Below are 13,675 nucleotides of genomic sequence, written 5' to 3'. Positions count from 1 at the left end.
GTGTGCGATCGACTCGGAGCCGGACAGGGCCGCGTGACAGACAGATAAGGCCGCACCCACAGAACATTTTACAAGTACACGATGAGACATTTCCTTTCGTAATCCATTCCTGTGTGACGTATTTGAAGTGAGGTGTGTGGGATCCCAATTTATGATTATTATTTACTAGGGCATGCCCGTACTATATATATATCTAAAATTATATCCCCCCCCTCTATTTACATGAAATGGTTTGGTTCATGAAATGTTTTGGTCCATTCGCAACGCCAAAGCGAACGGCGAACGCTTTACATGAAATGGTTTGGTCCATGAAATGTTTTGGTCCATTCGCAACGCCAAAGCGAACGGCGAACGGCTTGCGAGTACAGAACTGCTACCATCATCAAGTTGAAAGAGAAGAGAAAAAAAATGAAAAGGAAAAACATTCCAAACCGCGAGGGAAAACAACACGGCACGTCGACACAACAACGTGTCCTGTGATTGGCCGTACGTGGCTGCCAGTAGCTGCCCCCAAAAAAAAGCTTTCACCGTCCGGCGACTGAATTTAAGGGGAAAAATAAAACGCTCTTCGCTTAAAACAACGCCCTTCGCTCTGACTGAATTGGGACAATGTTTTTATGTTTTTAATTGAATTACTATCCGTAATGGCGCACGCTCTCACGGGAGCTCCGGAAGGTCGTATATCGCAGTTACGATGAATCGCAAATTAGTTTTTATTAGTTTTATTAGTTTTAAAACATAGTTTAACGCCAACATAGCGCCAACATAGTTTGCAAACGTGAAATAAATGAATACGCTCTCAAATGTGCCGTCCGAGGCAGAGTGTGTTCGCCACGTTCGGCACACGCGATAGCTCGCTGCTCTCTGATTGGTTGAATCGTTTTTTGGACATAGCTCGGTAAGTAATTGTCCGATTAATATGAAACCTTGAAAAGGCACATCCTCGGGTCCCCAGCAATATACCTGGCAAGTTTAAAGTATATCGGACCCGTGGTTGTCGAGAAACAGCGGTCACAGACAAACAAACAAACAAACACACAGAGATTACTGGAATTATAGATAGATTCATCGTTGCGTTTCATTGTCTCGGGTTCCGGCATAAACGTGTTTCTTTTTGTACATTAAATCTTGTGTTTGTTCGAGTTCATTAATTCCCTGCATGGTCGGAGCTGCCGTCGGTTCGCTCTAGGTAAGTGCTGCCGCCTCTTCCTCTTCCCTTCTTCTTCCCGCGGTTGATTGCAAAATCCGTGTTTGGTCTTCGCCTCCGTTAAATCCGTTCGGTCTTCCGCGGTCCCTGGTATTAACCGGAGGGATTCGCACGACAATATTGTTGGTGTTATGTCCATCACGACAGGGGCTCAAACTCAAGACCCTAAAATCTTCAGCGAGCCACCTTAACCGTAAAGCCAGCACCAGGATTACTGGACCGTTGATCCATGTTGAACGGTTTACCCGTTATACAGATCACTTGGCGACGTCACGGATTTATTTAATTTAAACGGAATACATTACATTGTGACGTCACGTGGTAAGATCGGAGCACGAACATCAAATGCGGAGAATGTGAGGTTCGTGAAACGATGAACTCGATATCATGGACCAAGATGTCAAACGAGATCATAATCATAGACCAGGAGACCGGGTCCAAAGATCCAAGGGATCCCGTGGGTTGGACCGAGTCTGTATTGAGGGATTGATCACACCAGACATTGAGGAGGTGAACCCGTCTCCATTTTACCTCCAAATAAGCACATGGGGACAGGTGGAGTTTACACAAGCAAGGTGTCAAGTTACCAAGCACCTAGCTAGCGCTTGCCAAGCCAGCCGTTCCTTAACAGTTTTAGATGGAGCGCTTGCTGGAATGATTAAGCTTCCTGGCGAGAGCTCTTCAAGAACCTTGGTAACTGAACACACCTTGGGGTTCACCTGGATAATTGCTTTTTTTCATTCTGAGATCCTCACTTGAAATTAAGGTAAAGTCGAGATAGATTACACCTTTGGGGGACAGATGTGACGTCATCAATAGGTTAAACACATCGCAATCCCGATCGATTGGAATAAGAAATAAAATAATTACCTGGAGATTTTATGGTTTGAATGAAGAAGAGGATCAGAATGAACGTCTCACCTTGAGGGTTCTTCGTCTGATTCACGGCGAAGTCGGATTCGACTAAAAACTGCTCCTCGTGGTTCATCGTTGGATCATTTTATTGGACAAAAAAGGTCACGTGGTGATTCTGTTCTGAATCGGGTCGAAACTGGGTTTAAACCCGAAAAGCATGACGGGAATTGTTTTTATTTAAATTTAACATTCATGGAGAGATTTGGACTTCCAGTTCATGTCGGTTGAGGACATCAGGAAACAAAACGTATTCACTTTATAAACTTTATTTAAAATAAACTTTCATCAGATGGTAAATATATGTTATAAACAAGAACCTGATTTTAATAAATTCAACACAAAATAATCTGCAGTTTGTGAAATAAACTTTCATCACGAACAGAACGGAATGGACGAAATCATTAAAAGGAGCAAAACCGCACTGAGTCATCATCACCACCACAAAACCCAATCGCGGGTTTAACGGGGTCCAGGAAGTTCCCCCTGAACACGTGCAAAACCCGCGAGTCCCCGAAACACGTAAACTCTCCCTCCTCACAATCCAACAAGAACCCAAACCATTCAGGATCCCCCGGCACGGACAGGAGGGTTTCTTGATGGTTGTGCCATGTTGAGTATTCGTTTTCATATTTCTGTAAACCCCAAGACTCGGGATTCCTTCCCAACCCGCACTCATTCCCTCCCCCTTTCCTCCCCATGGAGTTTAAACAGATTCCGATTCCCCACAAACTACTCGACCTCACATCGACCTCCCAGTAATGACGACCCGAGGAGAAACTCTCAGAGGAAAGAACTTGGAACCAAAAATCAAACCGATCAGGATGTTCCGGGTACGGATTGTCGGTCTCGGTTCGAGTCGCCGTCCTGAGATCCCGGGAGATCTTGATCTCTCGATGTGCAGAGTTTGGGTCCAGACTCGGGGTCCGTCCATCTGTGGACACAACGCCGGGTCACAGACTTTGTTAGAGAGGGTGGTGGGGTATTTTGGAGGTAGGGGGTATTTTGGAGTAGGAAGGGAGGGGGGTATTTTGGAGTCGGAGGGGAGGGCGGGTATTTTGGAGGAGGAAGGGTGTATTTTGGAGTAGGAGGGAGGGGGGTATTTTGGAGTAGGAGGGAAAGGAGGGGGGGTATTTTGGAGTAGGAAGGAAAGGAGGGGGGGTATTTTGGTGTAGGAGGGAAAGGAGGGGGGTATTTTGGTGTAGGAGGGAGGGGAGGTATTTTGGAGTAGGAGGGAGGGGAGGTATTTTGGAGTAGGAGGGAGGGGGGTATTTTGGAGTAGGAGGGAGGGGGGTATTTTGGAGTAGGAGGGAGGGGAGGTATTTTGGAATAGGAGGGGAGGTGGGTATTTTGGAGTAGGAGGGAGGGGGGTATTTTGGAGTAGGAGGGAGGGGGGTATTTTGGAGTAGGAGGGAGGGGAGGTATTTTGGAGTAGGAGGGAGGGGAGGTATTTTGGAGTAGGAGGGGAGGTGGGTATTTTGGAGTAGGAGAGAGGGGGGTATTTTGGAGGCGGAGGGGAGGTGGGTATTTTGGAGTAGGAGGGAGGGGGGGGTATTTTGGAGTAGGAGGGGAGGTGGGTATTTTGGAGTAGGAGGGAGGGGTGGTATTTATAAACTCTCACAGGTGTTTATAAACTGTCACTCACAGGTGTTTATGAACTCCCACTCACAGGTGTTTACAGAAAGCCAGAGGGAGGTGGACAAACAATGGGGGACGGAAGAAGATGCATGGGGTGGAGAAGGTGGATCCAGAAGGGACCTCGAAGGAAGGAGAGCTGGAAATTTGGAAGCAGCAGAGATCGGGGTGTCGTGGGGTCAGAAAAGATCATGGTTTTAGATTGGGGACAATCAGCTGATGGTGAAGATCTGTCTTGAAGACCTGGAGGGAGGAATGAGATTGAAGAGGATGTGGAAGTTGGTTGCACAAGAGAGAAAAGGAGGAACGAATGAGGTGAGCAGTGATCCTGGATTTTGGTAGTTTCACGAGAAGTGGGTTCATGGTGGACTATGTGAGCCCTGCAGAAACATGGGAAGGGGAAGGAGGGGGGAGGGAGTGGGGGGGGGGGGGGGGGAGGACAAAGCTGGGAAAGAGCAGAGGGCGCAAGACCAGAAAGGAGTTTCTCTGTGTCTGTCTCACTGTCTGTCTCACACTCTGTCTGTCTGTCTCACTCTCTCTCTGTCTGTCTCACTCTCTGTCTGTCTCACTCTCTGTCTGTCTGTCTCACTCTCTGTCTGTCTGTCTCACTCTCTGTCTGTCTGTCTCACTCTCTGTCTGTCTGTCTCACTCTCTGTCTGTCTGTCTCACTCTCTGTCTGTCTGTCTCACTCTCTGTCTGTCTGTCTCACTCTCTGTCTGTCTGTCTCACTCTCTGTCTGTCTGTCTCACTCTCTGTCTGTCTCACTCTCTGTCTGTCTCACTCTCTGTCTGTCTCCGTATCACTATCTCTCTCTCGGATTTGCAAGGCAGTGGCAGAGAGCACGTTACCACCAAGCACATGACTGTGATGTTTGTGGAATGGATGAAGAAAGGATGGAAGTTAAGAGCAGGGATCGGAAAATTATTAGGTAGGGAAAGTGGAGAGGAAACGTCGCCAAACAGTACAAGGAGAAGATGAAAGGAAGGTGAGATGAACTTTGCGAAGAAGCAGAAGGTTTGGAGAAGGAGGAGAATAAGTATGGAGTGGCATTTAGGGGAATTGCAGAAGTTTTGTGTGGAAGGACGTCAGGAAAGGGATTATGGGAGTGAAGAGGGTGGATAGAAGGAGAATGGATGAACTGAGGGAGGAGATTGATGTGCAGATGAGCTTGACGGGGAGATTGGTGAAATGCCGGCTGAGATGGGCTGGACACGATGCGGATGGGGGAAGAGAGACTGGCAAAGAGAGTAGATAGGTTGAAGGAGCAAGTCGGAGGAAAAGAGGGAGACCGCGTTTGAGATGGGAGGATTGTGTGAGGAGAGATATCAGTAACGTGGGGGTGATTGGAGAGTGGAGAGAGTTGGTTGAAGACAGAAGGAAGTGGAGGAGTATCGTGGCCAAGGAAGGGCAGGAGTTTGGTGCCATCGGACCTCACCCCTTATAAAGGGAAGAGGAGGTGAAGATAAAAGGTAACAAAGAACCGTTAACACAAACAAACTAAAAAAAGCAAAATGGACGATTGGCTTGGGATATTAACTTAATCCACGATTATCACAAATTAAACGAGAACGTCACTCGGTAGAGCGCATACCTCCGCCAGGCTGAACAGTTCATGGTTTCTATCGCACTGATCGGCCGGATCTGGATTCGGAACTGAACTAAAATCTCATCGGCTTGTTCTCGTCGCCAAACCAACTCATCAACCTAGTTTCGTCATAACTCGTCCATAACTTTTTTTAAATATCACGTTGTATGTAACTTTTCACCCGATCTCTCAATGGTGAAGAATCACTTAAAAATTAAATAATTCTCGTAATCCGAATCCACATTCAGATCTTCACCAAAATCGAATGGTTTCGTCCTTGTCACACAACCAACCTGTTCACAAAGTTTCGTCCAAATCTGTCCACAACTTTGAGATATCCTGCAATATATCATTTTTGGCACTATCTCCCAATGGTGAAGAATCACTTTAAAAATTCTAGCGGCCGGATCCGAATCCGGATCTTCACCAAAATCGAATCATGTCGTCCTTGTCACATACGCTACATCTCCGCCAAATTCCGTTTGAATCCGTCGACAACTTTTTGAGATATGTTCACAGATAGACAGGCAGACAAGCAAACAGACAGGGGTGAAAACATTACACCTTCGGTGGCGGAGGTAAAAATCCAACTGATTTGAACATGAAATGCACCAATCATTGGTACGAGGTCAAAGATAAACAAAAAGACAAAGGTAGACCCAGGAAAAAGACAATCATCATTCTTCCTCATTTCCACTATATTTACCACCCTCTCTTCCACCACGTTTACCACCCTCTCCTCCACCACGTTTCCCACCCTCTCCTCCACCACGTTTACCACCCTCTCCTCCACCACGTTTACCACCCTCTCCTCCACCACGTTTACCACCCTCTCCTCCACCACGTTTCCCACCCTCTCTTCCACCACGTTTACCACCCTCTCTTCCACCACGTTTACCACCCTCTCTTCCACCACGTTTACCACCCTCTCTTCCACCACGTTTCCCACCCTCTCTTCCACCACGTTTCCCACCCTCTCTTCCACCACGTTTACCACCCTCTCCTCCACCACGTTTCCCACCCTCTCTTCCACCACGTTTCCCACCCTCTCTTCCACCACGTTTACCACCCTCTCTTCCACCACGTTTACCACCCTCTCTTCCACCACGTTTCCCACCCTCTCTTCCACCACGTTTACCACCCTCTCTTCCACCACGTTTCCCACCCTCTCTTCCACCACGTTTACCACCCTCTCTTCCACCACGTTTCCCACCCTCTCTTCCACCACGTTTACCACCCTCTCTTCCACCACGTTTCCCACCCTCTCTTCCACCACGTTTACCACCCTCTCCTCCACCACGTTTACCACCCTCTCCTCCACCACATTTACCACCCTCTCTTCCACCACGTTTCCCACCCTCTCCTCCACCACGTTTCCCACCCTCTCTTCCACCACGTTTACCACCCTCTCTTCCACCACGTTTACCACCCTCTCCTCCACCACGTTTCCCACCCTCTCCTCCACCACGTTTCACACCCTCTCCTCCACCATCCCTTTCACTTACAAAGACGTTTCAGGGTGTTGAACTCCAGGTCGGCAATTTGCACCTGCTTCACCAACTCTTCTGTGGAAATTAATGAACAAACAAATCGTGAAATTAAAATCATTTGGTGATTATTAAATAAACTTAATCTTATTATCACAAAATATTGGTCACATTATCTTGCATTACTTCGGCCTTCATATTGGATGTCCTGCTTGGTGATCCTGGAGGATATTTTTCAAATGCCGAGATCTGAATTTAAAATCCACCATCCCATTCCACTTTGTCCATATTGAGATACATGTCAATTTTTAATAAACAAGACCACAAAATCCTCAGATACTTATCAGATGCAAGTGAAGCGTGTCCAAAAATCTTTGAAAACCTGTTGAAATTTTCACAATATTGTTTACACATTTGGTGATGATTCCCTGCCAAGTTTAGACACCTGGTAAAGTTCTTGATGAACAAAACTTCAGATACAATTTAAACAACCCATGAAATATTGTTACGTGGAAGGTGGGGGGTAATCGCGAGACTGTGGTAAGTGTAACATAGACCGTGTGTTTCGAGTAGATTAGATTGCCATGTATCAGGGACCTATCAGAGTAAGTTGTCTTGTTTCATGTGACGCTAGAGAGGGAGCATATGTATTTTATAGACAATATAGTCATGGTGAGATTATGTGTGTAAAAACTTCTTGTTAGTGGGTGGGGCTAGTTAAGGACCATAAAAAGACGCAACGGGAGCAGACTTTATTTTTATTGGGGCAGCCCTGTGTGTATGGCAGCCCAGAGGTTGGCACCTCCCACAAGCTGCGGGTAGCTAATAATGGTACCCGCCACAGATGAAGGCACTCCCATTGTCGACGAGGGATGGGTCTGTACATGTGCACGGAAGAGTTGAAGCGGGACCCTTGGAGACAACGAAGATCTGTCTTTTTCTCACTTTGTCTCTTCATCTTCTGCTTCTTCGTTGCTCAGGGAGGATTGCTCTCTCGAAACGTGGACGCCGCCTTACAATCTCTCGCCTCCTCTTCATCCATAATTTCTGTTCCCGAGCTTCACCATCACCCTGCACACCACTCATCATGCCAAAGGGAGGTCCTCGCCTGCTTACCCCCATTGTTTCCTGAGAGAGTGGTTTGTGCTGTGCCGCCTCTTGGGGTTAGGATTGTTCTTTCTTCCTCCTTGCATATACGTTTGCGTTTCTCCACATCCATCTTTGTGTCTGCATGGTTTGTATGATTTTCACCTGCCATCCACCTTTTTTCCCCATGCTCATCATAAATAAACCCTCATACAGACTTGGCATTTAATATGGAATTTTTTTTTTTCTTGACTTGGGTTTAATTTCTGAACTCGGTATATCAATCTGGTGAGTTTCTTTTATGCTTCGGTGATTTTTTTGTCAAAAGAACCATGTCACTGATTGTCTGTCGCAGCAAGAAGTCAATAACAGGATTATATCAAAGGTGGCGTGACAAAATGTACGGAGAGGTACATTTGATGATTGGCTTCACAATCGGGTATATAATGGTTGTTGCATTCTGTATTCGTGGAAAACAACTGCTGCACGTCTACAAAAGTTGTTGCCGCTTCCTCTGGAGATGGTCCATCAACTCGACAATGCTGTTTGTCATTTAGTGGTGACTTTACGAAATTCCGGCATGAAACAGCGTGCTATTGCTCGACAGTATGGCATCACTCAAGGTCAGGTGTCAAAGATCCTGAAACGAAATGCTCAGAGGGGTGTCCCTACACCAATACCGAGGCCAGGAAGTCCCCGCACAACCACAAGGAGGGATGATCGCCAGCTGCACCGGTTAGTCTGCAATGGCCGTACCAAGTCAGCTAATCGGCTTAGGGCTGAGTGGCAGCAACTGACAAATGTGCCTGTATCCAGAAGGCTAGTCAACCAACGACTGGTTCAAGCAGGCTATCGTGGCAGGCGTCCCCTGAGAAAGCCACGTCTGACCAGACAACACCACCAGCGCCGATTGCAGTGGGCCAGAGAGCACCGTCAATGGCAGCCAGGACACTGGAATCACGTGATCTTCAGTGACAAGTCTAGATTTCCGGTCTATTGTCAAGATGGCCGCATCTGAGTGCGCAGACAAGTGCATGAAGCCGACAACGAAGATTGTATAGTGCCAAGAGTCCAAACTGGAGGTGGTGGGGTGACCATTTGGACTGCTTTTCATGCAGGGGGCAAAACTGACCTGGTTGTTTTGAATGGAAACCTGAACCAGTTCAAGCACAGGGCCATTCTGGAAGAAACATTGCTTCCATTTGTTCGTGCAGCCTTTCAAGGAAACTTTGTCTTCCAAGATGACAATGCACGGCCTCATCGTGCTCGCATGATCAAACACTTTCTTGCTGACCGTGGTGTAGAGCATATGGAGTGGCCTGCCATGTCCCCTGATATGAATCCGACAGAGAACTTGTGGGCAGAATTAACGCGTCAAATCAACAACTTGGACCAGCAGCCGACCTCTGTGCGTGAATTGCAGCAGGGTATTGTAACTGCATGGCAAGCGATTCCTGTCCAAACCTTGGCAAATCTCATGAACAGCATGCCTCAACGTGTACGTGATCTCCTGAATGCTCGTGGGGGTTACACGAAGTACTGAACTGTAATTTTACTGTCCGTAATCCCAGTCGTAATTTAACTTTTGTTTTTGTTTAAAAATTTTTTGGCTAATGTGCAAAATAAAGAGATACTTCTGGAAAACGCACAGAAGTTTAACACAGTACTGTCCATGAATTGAGTTTGATATCAGTTGACATCACTTTCAAGGATCAATTTATTTGCTTTGAAATGTCAAATGTGGTTTTTGTTTCTTTTAAAGGTCACATTAACAAAATCTAGAATAATTTCAACATAATTCCAATGAACTTTTGGTCGTAAGTCATCTTGAAAAGTAAGTTCACCCCCACAAAAAAAATATTCCATATTAAATGCCAAATCTGTAAATTCCATTTTTTAAGGCCATTTTCTCCACTAGGGCAGGTGTTAGCCTTGCAGGCCCTATGATAATCATCATGGTTCCCTTTTTATATATAAACGCTTATAAAGGTAAGAAACATTTTCTTATAAAGGTAAGAAACCGTTAAATTTGGTTCATTTGTGGTGACATTGGGGAACGGTTATGTTGTACAGGAATTGCACTGAATGCAGTAGTTGGAGACATTTCGTGGCGGATTTATGGCCATTGAGTCTTCCTCTGCGCGGTCCCGGCTCTGCTCTGCTGCTCCGGGCTTCACCTGCTCGGCTCCATCGCTGTTTCCTCGGGCCCACTCCCGTTGGTTGTGTCGATTGTTTCGCCTCCTCACCCTTGGCCGCGTGCTCGCTTTGCCTTCGCTCCTGCTGGCATGGCTCTGCGGTACTCTGCCGCAAGGCTTCTCCTGCTTAAAACCCGCTCCACCCCATCATGCATCTCTGCAATCAGATCGAATGGACTCCTGCGTCGACCCAGGTACATTCACCGTGGCTCCGGTCGTAAGTTTGTTTATTTACAATCAGGTCACTCCATCCCCATCCTCTGGTCGGCTCAGCGCACTCCCACTCATCGTCCCAACACACCTGGTCACAACAACGCACAAAATCGCACCTCCTGTCTGCGAACCCTGGCCAAATCACCTGGATTCATACCCGCCGTACAAAACAACATCAAGCTCACCCTGTTCAATACCCGGTCCCTCAACAACAAATGCCTCATCCTGAACGACTACATCCTGGAAAATAAACTGGACTTTCTCTGTCTCACTGAGACCTGGCAACAACCACTGGACTACTACACGCTCAACCTCACCACACCCAATGGATATTCTTACATCAATAAACCACGCTCGGAGGGCCGAGGTGGTGGAATTGCCGTTATTCACCGACAAGACATCAAGACCAACCTCATCTCCATCTCATCTGCTCCATCATTTGAACACCTGGCTTTTAAACTCTCTGGTCACACACAGTCAGTCATGGCTGTTGTCTACCGCCCTCCCAAACCACACCCATCATTCCTGTCTGACTTCTCCTACTTTCTGACCCAGCTATGTTCCCTCTCCCCCTCAATCCTCCTCCTTGGTGATTTCAATATCCACATGGACTCCACTGACTCCACGCTAACCACTGACTTCACTGATTTACTCACCTGCTTTAACCTCACTCAACATGTCAACTTTCCTACCCATAACCGTGGTCACATTTTGGACCTTGTCTGCTCTACTGGACTAATTTTGCACCATCTCTCTGGCTCCGACCTCACTCTCTCTGACCACCTAGCCATCACTCTGACCATCAACATCCCCACCCCAGCACCAAGGCATTATCGCACTATCAACTTCCGTAAGCTAAACGCTTTTTCACCTGCCTCATTCTCATCGACCCTCTCTGAAAAAATGTCCACTTCTCCCTTCGTTGACCTCCACACCCCTTCTGACCTCACTGACTACTACAACCACACTCTCTCTTCCTGCCTTGACCAAATTGCGCCTATAAAAACCAAAACAGTTTCTTTCACCCATTCTGCTCCCTGGTTTACCCCTGAGCTCCGCCTAATGAAAACTCGTGCTCGCCAACTTGAAAGACTCCGCAATAAAACAGGTCTCACAGTTCACTCCCAGGCCTACAAGGACCACATACAACACTATAAAGATGCCCTCTCCCACGCCCGCTCCGCCTACTACTCTCAAATTATCCACTCTGGCTCCGGAAACCCAAAAGCACTCTTCTCTACAATAAACAAACTCCTCAGCCCCCTGAACACCACCACCCAGTCATTCACAATAGACAACTGCATCTCCTTCCTTTCATTCTTCCAACGCAAAATTGAAAACATCTACAACAGCTTGACCACCGCCGCACCCGCTCCCCCTCAAACCACCTGCCCCCCCCTTATCCTGCCATCCCCTGTCTCAATTCTCCCCAGTCTCCCCTACTGACCTCTCTGAACTCCTCATCGGAATGAAAACTGCCACCTGCACTCTTGACCCCATCCCCTCCAGCTTTGTCAAGGCCTCCCTTCCTGCTCTTTCTCCACTTATCATTGCAACAATAAACTCCTCCCTGTCTACAGGCATCGTCCCACCATCCCTCAAAATTGCTGCTGTTACCCCCATTCTGAAAAAACCTGGACTAAACCCTGACACCCTAAATAACTTCAGACCCATCTCCAACCTACCCTTTCTGTCAAAGGTTTTGGAACGCGCTGTAGCCACTCAACTCAAGCATCACCTCTCTGCCAATAACCTGTATGAAACATTCCAATCCGGATTCCGGTCCAACCACAGTACTGAAACTGCTCTCCTCAAAATCACCAACGACCTTCTCCTCTCCTCTGATGCTGGCAACCTCAACATTCTCATCCTCCTCGACCTCAGCGCTGCCTTTGACACCATCGATCACACCATCCTCCTCACCCGACTTGAAACCACCTTTAACATTACCGGCACTGCCCTCTCTTGGATTAAATCATACCTCTCTGACAGACGTCAGTTCATCTCCATCAATAACTGCAAATCCCCCACTGCTCCCCTCCCCCAAGGTGTCCCCCAAGGTTCAGTTCTTGGCCCCCTCCTCTTTATCCTTTACCTGTCCCCCCTCGGTCACTTAATCCGCCGTCATGGTCTCCAATTCCACTGCTTCGCCGATGACATCCAGCTTTTCATCTCCACCAAGTCCATCTCCACCGCCACCCACTCTATCCTGACAAACTGCATCACTGAAATAAAATCCTGGCTTCAAATCAACTTCCTCAAACTTAACTGTGATAAATCTGAAATAATCATCATTGGCCCAAAAACGCTCACCAAGTCCACCCATAACTTTGCCCTCAACATCGACGGTTTCCCAGTGTCCACCTCCCCTCACATCCGGAATCTTGGCATCATCTTTGACCAAACCCTCTCCTTCGACAAATACACTAAACAGATCACAAAGACAGCCTTCTTCCACCTGAAAAACATCGCCCGTCTCCGTCCATCCCTCTCCTCTGTGGCTGCAGAAACCCTCATCCACGCCTTCATCACTTCCCGTCTGGACTACTGCAATAGCCTCCTTTATGGTTCACCCTCAACAATCACCAATAAACTCCAATACATTCAGAACTCCGCTGCCCGTCTACTCACCCATTCCCGGACCCGTGACCACATCACCCCCGTCCTTTACAAGCTTCACTGGCTCCCCATCTCCCAGAGAATCCAGTACAAAATCCTCCTCTTGACCTACAAAGCCCTCCATAACCTGGCCCCATCCTACCTGGCTGACCTCCTCTCCAGACACACTCCCACCCGCAACCTCCGCTCTGCTGGTACCAACCTCCTGACCCCCCCCCATCCGGACCAAATTTAGATCCTGGGGGGACAGGGCCTTCTCCATCGCTGCTCCCACCCTCTGGAACTCGCTACCTCACACCATCAGAGACTCCTCCTCACTCACCACATTCAAAACATCACTCAAGACCCACCTGTTCAACACTGCATTCAACATTTAACCCACAGCATCTAACCCCTGACTATCTCCTCTCCTTCTCCCTCCTTTGTGCTTTGAATATTTCCCTATTGATTCTTCTTTTTTTGCAATTGTCTTTATGTTTTGCTATGCGTTATGTTTTGCACTCTGTCAAAGCGTCTTTGGGCTTCCTGAAAAGCGCTATATAAAATAAATGCATTATTATTATTATTATTTCAGCTGTTGGCCGGATAACAGATCCCAGAGGAGACAGCCCCTGTTAACAGAGGCTGGCTGATGTGATATTTGCTGCTTAGGATAGGGATATTGTCTTGGGATAGGGATCTCCCTTTGCTGGGCAGAACCCATTGAATTTCCCCAAGGAAAATTCGAAATCCAATT

At 47.5% G+C, this 13,675-nt stretch overlaps 1 protein-coding gene across 1 annotated transcript in view; it reads right to left on the bottom strand.

Moving 5' to 3' along the window:
• The window catches only part of LOC137414956 (E3 ubiquitin/ISG15 ligase TRIM25-like), a 1,058,494-nt gene that overhangs the window by 1,006,600 nt on the left and 38,219 nt on the right, over nt 1-13,675 (bottom strand). The window contains exon 7 of the mRNA XM_078770101.1: nt 6,845-6,904. Within this exon, the coding sequence (XP_078626227.1) occupies nt 6,845-6,904 (60 nt within the window). The remainder of the gene's footprint in view (nt 1-6,844; nt 6,905-13,675) is intronic.

Source organism: Myxine glutinosa, chromosome 1, assembly GCF_964187855.1.
Source record: "Myxine glutinosa chromosome 1, kmMyxGlut1.1, whole genome shotgun sequence".
Classification (NCBI taxonomy): domain Eukaryota; kingdom Metazoa; phylum Chordata; class Myxini; order Myxiniformes; family Myxinidae; genus Myxine; species Myxine glutinosa.
This window is presented reverse-complemented; position numbering and strand designations above follow the sequence as displayed.